A 19182-nucleotide genomic window follows, 5' to 3' on the forward strand; every position below is an offset into this window, starting at 1 on the left:
TCTGTCCCTTCTCCCCTCCCCCTCTCTCTCTACCTGTTTATGGCCAGCCTCTTCTCTCTCTCTCTGTCTCTCTCTCTCTCTCTCTTTCTCTGTATGTGTCTCTCCCCTATCCCCTCAATCCTCCCCCCGTGCCCTAAATAAACTTTATTCTATACTATACCATCCTGTGGCTGGTTCCTCAGGGAGAAGGGATGCCTTAGCATGGGCCTGCAGAGGCACCTCCTTCCCCCACACCATACCTCACCTCCACCCAGCATATCCCTGGCTTCTTTTTTATAAAACACAACAGTGGTTGTGTACCTGTAGATAATATTTAAAGCCGCAGCACAGGGTGGGTCCAGTAAGGGAGTGAGTATAGACAGAAGAGAGAAGAAGCTCCAGGCCATGAAGAGACAGAGCCAAACACAGCTGAGGAGCCTCCAGCGAGATATGAAGAGACCCAGAATAACACCAAGTCCTAGACGGTCAGGGAAGGGAGCCCTACTGTTGACTGGGAAATAACCCACACTCTGAGCGCTACTGATAATTCAAGTGAGATGTCACTGAAGAGCTGACGGTTGGACTCCACAACATGGAGGCCACTAGGACCCTTAACAGAGGTACATGGAGAACACACTCATGGAATAGACTCAGGGAAATTGCACACTAGGAGTGTAGCCAACATTTTAGAGACGGGACTGAGTGACATGGGAGCAGAGATGAGAGATGCCAAGGTTGAGAGAAAGAAGGTGGTGTGCCCCCGTCCCCCCCCACTCCATTGCCATTTTCTTAATGATAGATGGGGAGAAAGTCTACCATTTTTATGCTAATGGGACTTTTCTGGTGGAAGAAAAGAACTAGTGATGATCCTGTCAAAAGGGTCTTGGGACGGTACCCTTGAGGTGTCAAGGGGGACAAGATCCTGAGAAGTCTGTCTTAGCCACAAGTGCAGAGAGGCAGAGGTAAAGGATGTGGTGCAGGTGCAGGTAGGTGGTAAGACAGAGCTTTGGAACTCTCTCCATCCTGGTGGTAAAGAGTGAGGATGAAGACTAACTTAGCGTTCCTAATGACAAGGACCCAGATGGGGCATCTTGTCTTCCAAGAGTCTGCTGTCTTTGGGGTGTCACAGCCTGTCTCCCATGGCTCTGTCCCCTCCCCCACACCCCTTGGTTACTCATGTTTCTGTGTATTTACATCTCCTTCCTCAGACTGTGAACCACTAGGAATGTGAACTCTTCTTCTGGCCCCTTTGTATCTTCTCTGTCAATTTGTGTTTACGTCAGGCTCTGGGTGTGGGGCAGGTTTTCTTGTCCCAGCCAAGACTTCCAACCAGAACTTCCAGTTTATGCTTGACAAAGAATCCTATTTTGAAGCCAAGCTAGGGTGGGGCCTCCTCTGGAAACCTTGGGGCTGCCTCCTTCTCTAGCTTTGGTTCTTTAACAAGTACTCGGGGACCCACCGTCCCTGCCAAGCGTTCTTTTACCTAAAGAGATATTGATTCATGCAACTCTTTTCTATGACATAAGTGCTGTAGATGGGGGCCATGTGGCAAATAGGGACACTGAGGCACAGAGCAACCGCGTCACTTGAACTCAGTCTATCTGTGTGTAGGTCTCAAGTTCTGAGCCACTAGGAACATCGACTCTTCTTCTATTTTTTTTTTTTTTTTTTTTTCCTCCTGCTAGGTTGCCAATATACGGGAAGATGACAAGCTGTGAGATGGTACCCCTGGATTTGGTCCAGTGTGGATGTGTGTTATCAACCATAGGCTCCTTGTTGCCATATTAATGAAGTGAGGGGGTGGAAGGCACTCAGCCTTTGGTGGGTCCATGACCTCACTTCAACATGGGTAGGCTACTTGAGTCCCCGCCAATCATAACCTTGAACATCAACTTTGACCTGGCAATCACCCCTCAACAAATGCCAGCACCAGCCGCCCCCACTCCTGGCTCCAGCCCCTCCCAAGTGAGAAAGCTTTACCTACCGGAAACTTGAGCCTGAGCCACAAGAGGGCACAGGTACCCCAACTTCCCACACAAGCTGTCACCTCATTTCACCTAGCATCCTCCCTCTTGCCACCCCACCTGAACCCGACTCTACAGGAAAGGAATAGACTCAGCACCCACTCCTAGCCCTGCCCAGGGAGGTGGAGGAAGTCCAGGTTGGGGAAAGACACTGGCCTTTCAGTCACCCTAACAAGAACTCACAAGTGTAAGCCAACCCCCTACCAACATCTACCCCAACACAGATGTGCAGCCTAAGAACCACTAGTTCTTACCAGTGGGGTTCACCCACAACCCCAACCATCTCACCATCCTTCCGTCCTCCATCCTGCCCTTCAACCCACCCCAAACCAACAGGACTTTATCAGCACCCTTATATCCATGTTCCTCCCAGGTGCAATCCAACCCTATCCCCAAACACAACCTGCCATCACACTACCTTGATTTAGGGACATCTCTGGGCCTGTTTTGTTGTCTTTGAGAAGCTTCTTTACAACATTGAACAGTACTGGGGCTTGAACATGGAGCCTTCCCCTCCTACACTGGAGCTCTACCACTGTCCTATGCCTTTAACCCCTCACTGGGGGATTCTAGGCAGGGTCTCTACCACTGAGCCACGCCCTCAGCCCCTCATTGGAGGATTCTAGCCAGGTGGTCTACTACTGAACCACGCCCCTAGCCCTTCACTGGGGGATTCTAGGCAGGGGCTCTACCACTGAGCCACACCCCTAGTCCTCGTCATACTTTGCATGTGAGTCAAAGTGTTGTTAAGTTGCACAGGCTGGCCTCTGAACTCACTCTTCAATGCAGGCTGGTCTTGAAATTTCTTTCCTCCTGGCCCAGCCTCTCCAGGTATCTAGGATGATAGAACTGTGCTGTAACGCCCTGTGATACACAGTGCTACTTTATAACTTCATATTGCGGGCAGCTGATAGCAAAGCAAATATTCTTCTTTAAACTCACAAAAATGAAATTTGTAGGTGGGAGGACCAGTGAGTTGAGCAGAGCACTGATTTATAAATTCATATTAGCGTCCCTTATTGCCTATATGCTGTGAGTTTCTCTCTCTTTTTTTAAGTCCACACCGACCTCAGACTCACCAAGTAGCAAAGGATAATCTTGAATTCCTGATCCTCCCGCCCCTACCTCCCTAATGCTGGGTTTACAGGTGTGTACCCCTACATTTGGAACTCAGGACGTCACACATGCTAGACAAGCATTTTACCAACTGAGCCACACCCCCAGCTTCGCAACACCTTATTTTAAAAATTAATTTTTGAATGCTAGGTTTGATCTCAACATCCAAATCTTAACTCCCCTGGTCTGGACTACTGAACTTTCTAGTCCTGTACTCAGCCATATCCCCACTTCCCTTCCTGTGAGCCTTCACCCCACCAGCCTCTATCTTAATGATGTCATCTTTACTAGCTCCCTCTTTCCAAACATCACTGGATCTCCATCCTTGGCTTGTTTCCAAATTCTGACCCCACCTCTGTCCTTCTTAATCCCTAATCCTGCCCTGTCCACCCCCTGGGATTAACTCACGGGGCCCCACCTAGCCACAGTTCCAGAAGCCACCTACTCATTCCCCAAACACCATCCCTTCCTCCTTCCTCTTCCTCCACCTCATCCCATCCAGGCTTGCCCTCCCCTCCCCCACCTGCCCTCTCCCTCTCCACCCACCTTGCTATGCACTCCATCAACTCTGCTCCTGAAAGGCCGCCTAGTTCAAACTACTTTTCCAGGCTCAGGTTCTTCCTGACAGGAGCCCAGGGGCACTTGATACCCTCTAAGGCCTGGCACCTGTGGTGGCGTGTGTCTTAGGAAAGAGGTGATGAACATATGTGGTCATCACCTTAAATTTCAGAAGAAAAAAGACTGGAGGTGAGACTCCCACTGGCTGGGCTGATTTTGATGCTGAGAGATAAGCTTGGGTTGCCGTGAAGGGACTGGCATTGAGACAGGTTGGGGGGCTGATCCTATAGTAAAAGTGGGATTTCAGGACAGCTCAGTGATGGCTATCTGGGAGCTGGGGCAGACTAAGAGTTTGCACATCGTGAGAGCAGAGGTGAGGAAAAGAGTGAGATGTAGCATGGCGAGGAGTATTGGGGGGTGGGAGGAGTTTGAGAAGGAAAGTGGGCTTTCCCCCTTTCTATGGTCTTGTCCTGCCACAGGAAGGTTCACAGTGGGTTCAATTCGGGCTTGGGCGGGGCCAGATCTGGGTCCCAGCTTGTTCCAGAAGCTCCACCTCCAAGCTGAGGGCTGAGCCCAGGCTGGGGGGGTGCCTGTCAACAACAAGCTGAGCCATTGGGGGTGGAGAGGGGGAGCCAGCACCGGGAAATGGTGCGAGCGCTGGGGGAGGGAGCTCAGGGGTTAAAAGCGATGGGTCAGAGCTGAACTTTCTAGGCAGCTGGCAGCTGAAGTTGGCCCCTCACCCAGGTAGGGTCTCTGGGTGGGAGGAGGGCAGAGGCCTGGGGAAGGGGCGTTGGAGGGTGACAGGAAGGAGGAGAAAGGAGGAGGGATGGGAAGTTGGGGATACAGGATAGCTGAATCAGCGTGAGGCACAGGTGGAGACAGAAACTTGCAGAGATGCAGGGAGCCTAAGCATGCAGAAAGACTAGACGACAGGGAGGAGACCCAGGGTCCAGGGCAGGCCCAGAGAGGGGATAATGGGGTCAGAGGCGGGGAAGGAGTGATGGGTGAAAGAATGCTCTCTGGGCCCAGCTCTCAGAGTGCAGAGGAAGAACGGGTGACCTCTATGAGGTGATGGAAGGTCCTGGGGCTCAGAGGAGTGCATGCTGCCCCTCCACCAGCTCCCGGGGTGTCCTACACACAGTGGGAATGGAGAGGGCAAGATTCAAGGCTCAGGGATTTCAGAGTGGATAGAGCTGGAAAGCTCAAGCTTACAAAGCACAGACTTTCAGTGTCTGGGCTTGCTTTGCAATACCCACTTCAGCCTCTCGACCCAGGCCCCGCCCACCCTGCCCACCCCCCATCCCGGAGCTATCATGTGGCCCCTAGTGGCTACCATCGCTTGCCTGACCTTGGCCTTGTCCGGAGGTAAGTACTCAGGCACAGGGGTGGAGGCAGGGAAGCCACTCAAGTCAATGGTGGGAAGCGTCAGGCCACGGGGAGGGGGCGTGGGACCCGCGCGCTCCGCCCCACGCCCACTCGAGACCAGGGAGGACACCCTGATAGCTTCCTGCTAGTCCGTGTGTGACCTAATTTCTCAGGTGGGGTCAGCCCACCAATACTAATACCTATGATCTCAGAGATGTCCCAGCTCAGAGAAGCCCCAACCCTCCTTTGACTCTCTTGGCTCTTTGCAGCTGCACACCCCCCCCCCCCCCACACACACACACACACTGCCTCCCTGAGAGCAGGAAGCTCACAAGTGCACGGGTTCAAATATTAACAAACGCTACTTTGAGCAAAACGGAAGGTCCTTGCACCTACAATTGTTTTCTTCTGAAACACTGATTGCTCTGGAAAAGAGGAAGGAAGGACTTGCCTGTTGTGTGACAGACAGAGCTCTGAAAGTGGGTTTTTATTTGACTTTGATGTTTGCTTTTTGAGAGAGCATCGTCTGCAGCCTGGCTTCAAACTCACTATCTAGCTGAGAATGGCGTTGACTCCTCCTGCCTCTACCTTCCCAGCTTTAGGGATGACAAGTGTGTGCTGCCAGGCTCTGTTTATGGGCTGTGTGGGTACTAGGCACACGCCAGGTGAGCTACAAGCCCAGTTCCTTTCTCTGCCTCCCCATACACATACTCTAGAAACCCCAGGTATGCATGCATCGTTCACTTATTCTGCCAGGGACAAGCAGTAGACCCTGAGCATTCTCCCTGTGGCAACCGTGTGTGTCCAGGGGAGCTGTGCAGACATCATTGAAACAAGTATCCAAATAATTAGTTAATAAGTAATTGCCATTATGAGGTCAGGAGCCTAGATATGTAATGGAGGCTTCGGGAAGGTCTCCCCAGGGGCTTTGTTCTGACTTAGAGGAGGAGGGTTCACAGCACCTAGCACCCTGCACCAGCCTTTGTCCCCTGCCAGGAGATGGGGTGGCTGCTCTGCTTGGTGCCACACCCAGGATTCACACCCTTGCCCCTCCTGGTGCCTCACCCTGAGCCAGGAGCCCCACATGCTGCGTCTTGTGGAACCCTCCAGAGCCTGATGAGGTAGGTGTGCTGTAATTACTTCTAGGACTCAGGGACAGAGGGATCCTGCCCCAAAGATACTGCCACACCTGAGCCAGGATACTAATCCGGTTGTCCACCCGGTCCACCCATGCTCTGTTCCAGCAGGCTGTCTGCATAACTTCTGACTTAAAGGGCTTTTAAATTTCAGCTCTTTTGCTTAGTTTTCCTGTTGTTCTCTATTTACATTATTTATTTACGTGTGTGTGTGTGTGTGTGTCTGTGTGTCTGTGTGTCTGTGTGTCTGTGTGTGTGTGTAGTTTATTGGCTGGAGATACAGCTTAGGGCTATAGTGCTTTTCCAGTGTATTTGAGGTAAGGCCTTAAGGTCAATCCCTAGGACTGTAAGTATTGTACATATCCTTACTACATTAATGTCTACTTGAATATTGTATATAATATATATTAATATATAATATGTATAAATGTATAATATATACATATATGTATGTATATATATTCTGGTAAGGGTGAAAAGAGGGGGAAGATAGGAAAAAGAAGATAGGCTTTCCCCTAGGCAGTATCCCCTTAGAAATAAGGTGTAATAGCTGTTTACACAGCATACACACACACACACACACACACACACACACACACTCACACACACGAAAACAAAACAGTCTGCTTATTTGTTGGATCACTTCAAATTGGGGATACAAGTTTCTTTCAATTTCCCTCCTTTCCTCATTTCCTCCCCTCGTCCTCTCATGCAGTACTGAGAATCAATCGTAGGGACCCACAAGAACTAAAAAAGTCCATGACTGGCCTGCATTCCCAGACTTCTTTTTACTTTTTATTTTGAGATAGAGTCTCATTAAGTTCATCGGGCCAGCCTTGAACTTCTGTACCCTAGGCAGGTCTTAAATTTGCAATCTTGAGTTAGTTTCCCGAAGAGCTGGGCTAACAAGCCTATGCCATCAAGCTTGGATTAAGTGGCTTTTTTGTTGTTGTTGTTGTTGTTGTTGTTGTTCAGTAAAATCGCTATTAAAGATGGTGGAACTCCCAAAGCTCCAGTACCTAGATAAGGACTTGCTCCCATCTGGTACTAGAGGGAACTTGATAAGAGTGAGGTTTCAGTCCGACCAGCATCCTCACAAGCCTTTTACAAGTGGACACCATAGGTCCACTCAGAGTTAAAAGAGAACTGGACCATAACTCGGCTTCTGACTTTGCCATTTATTTTTTTCATTTTTTGAGAAAGGATCTCAAGTAGGTAGCCCAGGCTTGCCCCAAACTTGCCATGTATCCAAGGATGACCTTGAGCTCCTCATCATCCTGTCTTTACCTCTTAATGTCACCTTTGTCTTATTCTTGGTTATTCCTGCCCTTAACTCTTAATACCACGTGGGCCATGCCGGCATATGCAGGTGGGGAAACGGGCTGGAGGATGTGGGGTCCCCCTTGTAGCTCAGCATTTGCAGGATGCTCAGGATGGTGGTTCAGAGGCAGCACCTTAATGAATCTCACAGTTCCCTGATGCTTGACGAACACTCACAGCTGTCCTGTATCCACAGCTCTCCATCTGAGCATCCAACAAACTAAACGTTGAAAATAGAAGAAAAAACAAACAACCCGAAGAACCATTCTTGTTAGTACAGAGCTCATGGAGGCTTTTTCCCTTGACAGTATCCCCTGAGAAATAAGGCGTAGTAGCTGTTTACACGGCATTTGACTTTTATTAGCCATTATAAATCATCAGGAGGGATTTAATGGGATGGAAAGATGTGTGGAGGTTATATGTAAACACCAGGATGCTTTATGTAAAGGGTTTGAACATTCCTGGGCCATACTACCTGTAGGGCCCTAGAACCAGTTCTCCACAGATACCAAGGGAGGACTGTGCTTTTTCTACTTGACAGCTAGGGAAGCTGAGGCTGGTAATTTGCATGGTAAGAAAGTATTCCACTCAGGCCTAGAAGCTCTGTCCCCACTGCCCACAGCCATTGTCTCCAGTGTTGCCTCATGTATGCTAGATTTGAGGAATGACACTCTGAACAGAGTGGTTGAGATGGCTGCTGTCAGTGGAGCTTCTGGTAAAGGTGAAGGGAGGGGGAAGAGAGAGGAAAAAGACTATGGGGGAACAGAGAGAAAGAGGAGAGAGGGAAGAAAAAGAGGAAGGAAGTGGAGGAGAGAAGAGGGAGTGGATACGGAAGATAGGGATGAGGAGGGGAAGAGGGAGTTATCAAGCCTGAAGAGATGGATAGCTGTAGCTTTAATGAGCACCCTTCTAGAACATGTCCTGCTGGTGCCTGAGGTCCAGGAGGGGAACCCTGAGACCAGGGTCCCAGGAGGCTTTGCTGACGAAGTGATATAGGAACTTAGATCTCACAGGGGGAGAAGAACCCTATCATGTGCCTTCTGGACTCCCCATGCATCAGCTCAAATGACCTCTGTCTGTACCTCATCCTTATGTCTGACCATGTGGATAAGTGAATATCTGAGACATGGCTGGCATCCCCAAGGAAGTGAGATTTGGATTTTATTTTAATTGACTTCAAGGCCCACTTGTGGCTAGAATTGGCACACTGAAACATATAGGTATATGTTTGGCATAAAGAAGAAGTCCTAAGTAGGAGGAAACACTGTAGCTTAAATTTTTCAAAACCTGCTTTTGCTGTGGGCTCTTAAACTCTTTAACCTCCCTTCTAGCCCACCACCCACCAGACGTAGTGGAAAAGAAAGGTAATTAGGATATGGAGGAAGTGGGCCTGTTTAGAAATTGGTCTCTGGAGCAAAACCAACCTGCATTGTCAGGAAAGCAGCAGTTCAGTTAATAGAAACCAGCAGTGGCAGCTCCATCCACTCACAAACACTTCACTAATATACCAGTGTCTAGTTCAGTAGTGTTGGGGTAGCAAACACGAATCAGCAGTGGTGGCATGACCTAGCAGAAATAGCCAGGCCTCAACTGAATCAGCAGGAATCAGCAGGAACAATTATGACCAGCATGGATGCCAGGGTGAGAAGGGGATAGTCTAAAGAGATGGATAGCTATAGCTTTGAAGAGCATTCTTACAGAACATGTCCTGCTGGTGCCTGAGGTCCAGGAGGAGAACCCTTAGACCAGGGTCCCAGATAGCTATGAGTCTCCTTGCCATGCCTCTCCCTCTCAATGAACTGAAGATCAGCAAAGACGAAGACTTGAGACCAATGAAGCATTGCAAAGCTAGCTACGCAAACAAGCCTCTCTCACTGGCTTTTTATACTCCCTCCAAACATTATGTGTTCTCCATGGGTTTTGCCTCACCACATGTCTTGCCTCAGCACGTGAGTCCATCTTAGCAAAACTCCACATAAGTCTGTATCAGTTGACGTCACTTGGGCCAGTTGGCCCAAGTCTGAGGAAGTGGCAAGAAGCCACCAGAACACCACCAGAAGTTTTTTGGTGTATTTTCCTCTATGGAGTCACAACAAATGGAGCTCAGCTATGCAATGTAAGGTGAACCAAGACATGCACATTGTCCGTGAAGGATCTTTCATCACACGTCCTTTCATATACTTGCTTTAGCAGAACATTCTTTCACCTGTGTCCACTTCAGTGAAACAGTCCTTCATGTGTTTGCCCCAGCAAAACACCATCCAAACTGACTTCCAAAGAAACCATAAGTTTCCATTTCTGAACAGCAAGTACGAAGAGAGGCTCCAGTGTGTTGGGAGGACAGTTGCATGAGACCAGAACAGACTGGACCAAGAAGAGACTGGTGGGGATTTGGACAAAGAAGCTTCCAAGTGACAGTGTGTGTGTGTGTGTGTGTGTGTGTGTGTGTGTGTTCATGTGTGTGTGTGCGTGTGCATGTCTAGGCCAGAAGTCAACATTGCATGTCTTTCTCTATCATTCTCTACCTTATTTTCTGAGGCAATCCCTCCAGTTGAACCTGGAGCTCTCCAATTCAGCTGGACTGGCTGCCATCAAACCCCAGAGATCTTCTTGCCTTTGTACCCCCTCCAGGTCTGAGATTGCAGACTTGTGAGATTGTCCTAGATTTTTACCTTGGTACTGACAGAGAAGAGGTCGTCCAACTCAGACGCAGCAAGCAGTTAATCAACTTAACCCTCTCCTCAGCACTGTTGGACTTATTTTAGGGGAAGTCAAGAATTGGAACAATATGGTCTGTCATTCCTTGTTTCAAGATTCCTTAAACTAAATTGGAAAGACTGGATTGGAAAAAATACAAAATATTTAGGATGATTTCAGCATTCAGGCAGAATCTGGTCCAAAATGGTGCCAAGGAGTTGGCAAAAATTGGATATTGGAGGGCTGGAAAAATTGCTTAGTGGTTAAGAACACTGGCTGCTCTTGCAGAAGACCCAGGTTTGGTTTTTAGAACCCACATGGTGGTTTGCAACCATCTGTAACTGTAGTTCCAGGGAATCTGATGCTCTCTTCTGACCTCCTTAAGCATCAGGTATGCACACACTGCACATACATGCATGCAGGCAAAACATTCACACACATAAAATAAATAAATTCTAAACATTTTCAACTGGGTACTTAGGAGACAAACTAACAGGACTGTTGTAAATGATCAAGGAAGAAGGGGAAGCAAGGATTGATGCTCAGGTTTGGGTGAGAAAGATCAATTTACAGACAGAAACATCAAGGTGTGTATGAGTTATTTAGGCTGATAGCAGTTGAGCCTCCAGTTGCAAAGATTGGAGATGGAAATGTGAATTTGGGCAAGGCTGCTGTTAGTCTGTAGAACTGGAAAACCACTCAGAAAAATTATGTTGGAAGAATGGATGGGTGCATAGTGGTTGAGTGGGAACATGAGTGAGGAATGAATGATAGGTCAATGAGTGGTTGGGAGGATGGATAGAGGGGTAGGTTTGTAAATGTATGTATGTATGTATGTATGTATGTATGTATGTATGTATGTATGTATGTATATGTGCATATGTGGAACAGAATGGGCCAAGAGGAGAGAGATAGAGATTTGGACACAGAGGTTTTTAAGTGATGCGATGTGTGTGTGTGCGTGTGCATGTGCGTGTGCGTGTGCGTGTGTGTGTGTGTGTGTGTGTGTGTGCGCGCGCGCGCATGCTTGCCCAGAGATCAGCATCAGGTGTCTTCCTCTATCATTCTTCACCTTATGAATATACAAGTGGATGGATAGATGGAAAGATAGAAAGATGGTTGGGTGGATAGGTAGATGGTTGGGTGAATATGTGGATGGATGGATACATGGATGGATGAGTAGATGGATGAACATATAAATCAGTTGGCTGTGGATAAATAGATTAGTGGGTGCATGGGTGGATAGATGGTGTTTATAGCTACATGGATACATAGATGGATGGATGGATGAATAGATGGATGGATAAATTGATGGATGGGTAAATATATGGGTATATGAGCAGGTAGATGGGTGGATACATAAATGGATGAGTAGATTGGTGAACATGTGAGCCATTTGGCTGGTGGATAGGTAGATTAGTGGGTGGGTGGCTATATGGGAAGATTGATGTCTAGATGGATACATGGATGGATAGATGGATGGTTGGATGGATGGATCAATAAATACATAGGCATGTGGATGTGCGACTAGATGGATGGGTGGATAGATGAGTAGATGATATGTATAGGGATGAGTGGGTGGATGGATGGAGACATACGTACGTGGGCAGGTAGATGGATGGACATGTGGATGAATGGGTGTGGGTATGTTGGTGTATAGGTAGATAGGTGGATAGATGAATGAACGAATGTGCAGGTATATATATATATGGATCCCAAACTGATGGACAGATGGATGGGCTGATAGCTGGAAGGATGGGTAAGTGAATGGAAGTAGATAGAAAAATGGATTAATAGGTGGATGAAGTAATAAATGAGTGGATGGATGATTTCTAGGTAAATATTTAAGTCAAATTTTTTGCCTCAAGGAAATGTAAATGAAAGGAGAGTAAACCTCTGCTTACTTCTTGGCAATCTGCTCATTCCATAGGCTCTCTTCTCAGTGCCCATTGGACAAGTCAGCATTTCTATAGTATAAATGAGATATCTCCCTGACTCATCCCCAGTGGATAGAATATGGCAACTTAGAGACCAGCAAATGAATCCTCAGTCTTTGGCTATCCCAAACAATCTGATCCTCTCCCCAAATCCAGAACTATAACTCTGTCCTTTTCTTCTTCCTTAGCCCAAATTCTCTAAAAGTTTCTTGTCTTTAACAGGAATCTCCCGGGACTATCCCAAGATTCTCAATGGTACCAATGGGACCAGTGGTTTTCTCCCAGGTGGCTACACCTGCCTTCCCCACTCTCAACCTTGGCAGGCAGCTCTACTGGTCCGTGGACGACTTCTCTGTGGAGCGGTTCTGGTTCACCCCAAATGGGTACTAACAGCGGCTCACTGTAGGAAAGAGTATGTGGGACATTGAGTTTGGGATGGAGAAGAGCTGGGGCTGGGGCTGGGGTGGGAATAGAGGTAAGCTCATCTTCTGTCTCTTATCCACCACTTCCTGCACCCACAGTGGGTACACAGTTCATCTGGGCAAGCACGCCCTGGGACGTGTGGAGAACGGCGAGCAGGCAATGGAGGTGGTCCGATCTATCCCCCATCCTGAATACCAGGTCAGCCCCACCCACCTGAATCACGACCATGACATCATGCTTCTGGAGCTGAAGTCTCCAGTCAAGCTCAACAGCCACGTCCATACTCTGCAACTCTCTGACGACGACTGCCTGCCCCCTGGCACCTGCTGTCGTGTTTCTGGCTGGGGCACCACCACCAGCCCCCAGGGTAAGTGCCTACTTGGCCTGCCGGAGTCCTCACAGATGCCTGAGGAAACAGGCAGTCATAATCGAAGAAGTTTCTTTTATTACGTTTTTGATTTTGTATTGTGTGCTGGTTTTGTATTATATTGGTTTTGGTTTTATGTGTGTGTGTTGGAGGGAAGGTGTGCCAAGGTGGTCTGGAGAGAGGTCAGAAAGCAAACTGCAGGATCCCCACCCTTTCCTCCCACTATTTGGGTTCTGGGAATCAACCTCAGGTCCTCAGGCTTGGCTGCAAGCACCATTACCTACTGAGCCATTTTGCCAGTCCTAGGCTCACTTTATAAAAGTAAGTCTACATAAATGAAGAGATGTATCTCCTTAATATTAATATCACAAATGTTTGAATATATAAAATATATAGTGGGGTGTTACTATATAGCCCTAACTGGCCTGGCCTGGACTGGAACTTACAGAGATCATCCTGCCTCTGCCTCCCAAGTACTGGGAATATGTATACTGTATCTTGTGTATATACTTCCCATGTGTATATATTTACATATATATGATATATTTTATTTTTTATTCTATGTGTGTGTATGTGTATAGGTTTGTGCATGTAAGTGCAGGGGTCCTCAGAGGCCAGAAGAGGGCACCTGATTCCCTAGAACTTCAGTCACAGGCAGTTGCGAGCTGCCTGACATGGGTACTGAGAATCAAACTGTGGTCCCCTAGAAGAGCAGCAAGTATTCTTAATTGTTGAACCATCTCTTCTGACTCAGAATAAATGAGAATACAATATGGTGGCCTTGGTGGCACACACTTCTACAGCCAGTCACCTGGGACGCTGAGTCTGTACGATCATAAATTCAGGGGCAGCCTAAGCTGCAGAGAAGTCAGTCTGAGCTACATGGAGAAATCTGTCTCAAATTTTCTTTTTAAAAAAGTGAAATAGGGCTGGCCAGTGGGTTCAGTGAGTAAAAAATGCTATCCATCAAGACTGGCAACCTGGTTCAATCCCCAGGACTCCCATGGTGGGAGGAGAGAACTGACTCCTCCCCTGAACTTCTCACACTGATTTTGGCATATACACATGTATGGTCCTTAGTACCAAAAAATAAAGCTTATATGAAAACATCTACTATGTAATATCTAACATACTATAGACTTACTATAAGAAATGTGTTTATGATCTGCATATCTGTAACATATGTAATGCATTAGTTAGTATATCTTGTGGAGGTAGATGAACTGTAAAAAGTGTACTATTCAGGTATTTTATACATATGGCTAACACGTAGCATAATGTACATCAGCAGGCATCTTCACAGCAATCCCTTGCTCCCTCTCATCTCTTCTGTGTCCTTCCCCCTCACACTCTTTTCCCTCCCACTGACTTTTCCTACTCTCTCAGATCTTCTCAGCACTGCTGGGACCCTTCCCACCTCTAATTCTCTCTCCCCCTTTCTATTTCACCCACATTCGTGCATGTGAGTGTATGTATGTTTCTCTCCCCTCCCCACCTTTCCATTTCACACAGATGCATGCATGTGAGTGTATGCATGTTTGTTCTCATAAGGAGCCTCAGGGTTGATGTTGGGAATCATCCTTGATCATTTTCCCACCGTATTCATTGAAGCAGGGTTTCTCAGCCAAGTTCCCAACCAGAGCTCTCTATCATGGCTCGGACTGCTAACCAGCTTGCTTTGGGGAGCCCCTTCTGAGGCTGAAAATGTAAGCAGGCCATCATGCCCACTCCCAGCATTTACATAGTTCTAGGGATCTGATCTCTGAGCTCATGTTTGCAAGGAAAGCATTTTAACTACAGAGCCACCTTCCCAGTCCCCACCTTCAGGTTTCTCATTTCTCCCCATCCCTTTCCCCTCTGCTCCAGCCCTCTCATCCACGCCTCTCCTTTATCCTCATCTGTTCCCACGCCTGTTCGTATTTTTATCTCCTTACTCCTTACTCCTTACTACTTTCTGCCTCATCTTTTTCTGCATCTTACTCAGCCCATCTCAATTTCCTGCCCACTCTGACTCTTTAACATCCAGGACAAGCCTCCTCAGGTGGTCTCTCTCCTCCCCAGTGAATTACCCCAAAACCCTGCAGTGTGCCAACATTGAACTGCGCTCAGATGAGGAGTGCCGACAGGTGTACCCTGGGAAGATCACTGCCAACATGCTCTGTGCTGGTACCAAAGAAGGGGGAAAGGACTCCTGTGAGGTGAGACATGGAGAATGTTCCGGGCATATGGTCCATCTTTCTGACTCTCTCTCTCTCTGACTCTCCATCTCCTAGACTCTCCATTTCCCTGACTGTCCATCCCTCTGACTCTCCCTTTCTCTGACTCTCTCTCTCTCCCTGACTGTCTGTCTCTCTGACTCTCCCTCTTCCTGACTGTCCATCTTCCTGACTGCCCATCCCTCTGACTCTCCATCTCCTAGACTCTCCATTTCCCTGACTCTCCATCCCTCTGAATTGCTATCCCCGTCTCTTCACCTCTCTGATCATCTATCTCCCTATCTTAGCTAGGACTTCTGTTGCTGTGAAGAGACGCTGTGGCCATAGCAACTTTTATAAAAGAAAACATTTGAGGCTGGCTTACAGATTCTGAGGTTTAGTCCATTATTTTCACTGTGGAAACGTGGTGGTGTGCAGGCAGGCATGGTGCTGGAGAAGGGGCTGAGTGTTCTGAGTGTTCAGATCAGCAGGCAGCAGGAAGAGACAACAGCTTGAGCTCTGAGACCTTTAAGCCCATCCCCCCACTCCTCAGTAACACCTTTTCTCCAACAAGTCCAAACCTCCTAATGGTGTTACTCCCTATGTAGGCCTAGGGAGGCCATTTTCATTCAAACCATCACATACTCCCTGCCCCCCATAGGCTTAAAGCAAAATGCATTTTGTCTAACTTCAAAGTCCCCATAGTCTCCCCCAAAGGCCCCACAATCTCAATCTTGTTTAAAAGTCCAAAGTTTGAAGTTTCTTGTGAGATTCATGCAATCCCTTAACTGTAATCCCCTGTAAAGTAAAAATGAAAAAGCAGATCATGTACTTCCAACATCTAACGACACAGGATATGCATTACAACTATTACAATTATGAAAGGGAACACAGCGAGGAAATACTGGATCAAAGAAAGACCAGAAATCATCTGAGCAAACTCCAAATTCTGCATGTCCATTTTGATGTCAAAGCACTCTTCAGATCTCCAACTCCTTTCAGCTTCGTTGACTACAAGACACTTCTTTCTCTTGGGCTGGTTCCACTCCCTGTTAGCAGCTTTCCTCAGTAGGTATCAGAGGCAGCTGTGGCATCTCCAACATCTTGGGGTCTCCAAGGCAATCCAGGCTTCACCTTTACAGCTTCACACAATGGCCTCTTGAGGCCCTCTTTCAGGGACATTCCTGCCACATGCCTTGCTTCAGCAGCTTTTCTTGGTCACAGAGGGAAATTCCATAAGCTCTTTCTTGTATCCTTGACTTTAAAGCCAGAACCATGTTGCTAAAGCTGCCAAGTTCTGCTGCTTGCTTGGGTTGGAACATGGACCCTTCATTCAATTACGTCTTCACCAGCTTTCTGTTTTCAATGCTTTTCTTTACATGCCTAAGCTTGCCTGTCCTAGAACTTGCTCTATAGACCAGGTGGGCCTTGAACTCAGAGATAGCCAGTCTCTGCCTCTGGAGTGCTGGGATTAAAGGTGTGCACCACCATGCCTGGACCTAAGCTGTTCTTTCACACCTTTGAACAAGTTGGAAGCTTCGCTGGGTAGGGCCTTGCCCAGAGGTTGCCACTGTCTTTATTCCATTAACATCAGGATTTTTTAAAATTTTTATTCTGCATATCTCCCTGGACACAGGACTTAGCTCCATTCCACTTCTGGTGACCCTTTTTTCTTCAAATTGTACATTTTGTAACTTCCCTTGCTTAGCCTGCTCCTTTTCATTATAAATCTGTGCAATCATGGCCGCTAATAACCACGTGATGCACTCCACACTAGGCTGTTTTGAAATCTTTTCTACAAATGCAATTAATTCAAAACTTTTCAATGTAGCCTCTGGCAGGATTTTTTTTGGACAAGGGCAGAAAGCATCCACATTCTTCACGAAAATTTCACAATAGTATCTGAGCCACGTATTAACAATCTTTTCCTCTGAGCTGGGCCCCTACAGTTCAAATCACCCTCACCACCACTGTCATCCATGTTCCCTCTAGCGTGGCCCATTGAACCTCATTTAAAATATTCAACTGATTTTCTAATCTAAAGTTCTAAAGTATTCCTCCAAATAAAAGCATGGACCAGCCTATCACAGCAATACCCCACTCCTGGTACCTCTGCCTTAGTTAGCGTTTCTATTGCTGTGAAGAGACATTATGACCACAGCAACTCTTATAAAGAAAGATATTTAATTGGGGCAGCCTTAGAACTCAGAGGTTTAGTCCATTATTATCATGGTGGGAAACATGACAGCCTCAGGCAGACATGGTGCTGAAGACAGAGCTGAGAGATCTACATCTTGATCTGTGCATAGAGGAAGGAGAATGCTACACTAGGCCTAGCTTGAGCATATGAGACCTCAAAGCCCACCTCCATGGTGGCAAACTTCCTCCAACAAGGTCATACTTCCTAAAAGTGCCACTTCCTACAGACTCAGGGGAGCCATTTTTATTCAAGCTACCATACTTCCATCGCTCTGATTCTCCATCTCCATAAGTCTCCATCCTCTTGACTCCCCATCTCCCTGTCTCTCTCTCTCTCTCTCTCTCTCTCTCTCTCTCTCTCTCTCTCTCTCTCTCTCTCTCTCACTCTCCCTCTCCCTGGCTCTCCCTCTCCCTGGTTCTCCATCTCTCTGACTCTCCACTTCTGTTTCTCTCCATCTTTCTCTTTCCTCCCCATATTGCCCCATCTCTACCTTCTATTCAGCCTTATCAACAGTCCTTTCTCTCCCCAACCCAGGGTGATTCCGGGGGCCCGCTGATTTGCAATGGCAAACTCTACGGCATCATCTCATGGGGGGATTTTCCATGTGGACAGCCAAATCGACCTGGTGTTTACACACGAGTTTCAAAATACCTGCGTTGGATCTGGGAGACCATCAGAAACACTCCGGAGCAGAGACGGACAAAGGGCACACAATAAAACTATGTTCATTTGCCTGCCTCCCTCCCCTACTGTGCCTCTCTCACTGTGTGCTTCTTCCTTTTCTGTCATCTCTACCCCAAGTGCCCCTTTGGTACAATAGGCTCATGTTCACAGTGATATTCCCTCCACTAGCCTTGGAACACCCCAATAACCCAACCTAAACACCATCCAAGTTCACAGCTACATCTTCATGACCACCATAAACTGGCGTTTATTTCTGCATATTCCAATTCTGTGGGTGCCACTCAGCCCCATCCTGGACTCATCTCAGTAGCAGTCTGTAGATGGACCTTCCCTGTCAGATCCTTGGAACCCTCAGACTACCCCTTGACAATGTATTTTTATATTCAAGAAGGTTCTAGACTCATGTGATATTTCATTCTGAAAGTCTTTCTAATCCAGAATCTTCTGCCTGAACCACATCCTATGCACGTCAGTGACTCACCACAAGTACTCTATACCCTCTGCATAGCTCTGCTATTCTAATTCAAACTATATCCCACATTCTACAAGACCCAGCCCTCATCAACTCTGCCCCTTTCTGAGTTGCCACCAGCATGGATCAGCAGCTCGCTGGTCCCCATAGTTACAGGATCCAAAGGAGCTCCCTCCTAGATCTTATCACCTCACAAGTCTCTTGTTATCTCCCCCATGAACATCCTTACCCAATATTCCTTGCGTTCATATCTTTGCCTATGATCCCGCATCTGCTTAATGCTAATCTCTGCTTTGAATAAGTCATAAAGCTCACAACTTCCTTGCTTCCTTTTTTGTTTTGTTTTGTTGTGGATGATGCATTGGTCTTGCTTGGTGGCCTGAGCTGGCCTGGAAGTCTCCTGACCATCCTCTTTCTCACCCTGCAGTGTGTGAGTATGACAGGTGTGTGCCACCCAAACCCAGCTCTTTGCTCTCTTGCCTTCAAAATGGGCTCATAATTTACATTGAGAGCATTGTCACAAGGGTAAATTCTAGTATTCACCCTGTACAATTACCGCTGAATCTGTAGTGTCTTAGAAAGTGTAGGTTGCACATACTGAGCTGGTTGCTGAAGATATAATTTTTTATTTGTTCAATAAATATTGGTAACAGCCAGGGTCAGGCACCATGGCAGACACAAGTGATGAGCAGTGAATAAAGTTGTAAGA

General features: G+C 47.3%; 1 protein-coding gene across 1 annotated transcript; it reads left to right on the top strand.

The window, feature by feature from the left end:
- Nucleotides 1–4576: 4576 nt before the first annotated feature.
- Klk13 (kallikrein related peptidase 13) lies at nt 4577–18034 on the top strand. The gene is made up of 5 exons (XM_034494893.2): nt 4577–5042; nt 12355–12544; nt 12654–12922; nt 14984–15120; nt 17852–18034. Exons 1-5 carry the CDS (start codon nt 4778–4780, stop codon nt 18032–18034), a joined length of 1044 nt encoding a protein of 347 aa, XP_034350784.1. The 5' UTR covers nt 4577–4777.
- Nucleotides 18035–19182: the final 1148 nt, after the last annotated feature.

This window comes from Arvicanthis niloticus, chromosome 1 (assembly GCF_011762505.2).
Source record: "Arvicanthis niloticus isolate mArvNil1 chromosome 1, mArvNil1.pat.X, whole genome shotgun sequence".
NCBI classification, from domain to species: Eukaryota; Metazoa; Chordata; class Mammalia; order Rodentia; family Muridae; genus Arvicanthis; species Arvicanthis niloticus.

What these genes read in the sequence shown, in the direction of transcription:
- Klk13 (XM_034494893.2), top strand. Translation starts at nt 4,778, where the DNA reads ATGCTGCCCCTCCACCAGCTCCCGGGGTGTCCTACACACAGTGGGAAT. An exon ending in GACCTTGGCCTTGTCCGGAG is followed by an intron (nt 5,043 to 12,354) that starts GTAAGTACTCAG and finishes TGTCTTTAACAG; the next exon opens with GAATCTCCCGGGACTATCCC. An exon ending in GCGGCTCACTGTAGGAAAGA is followed by an intron (nt 12,545 to 12,653) that starts GTATGTGGGACA and finishes CTGCACCCACAG; the next exon opens with TGGGTACACAGTTCATCTGG.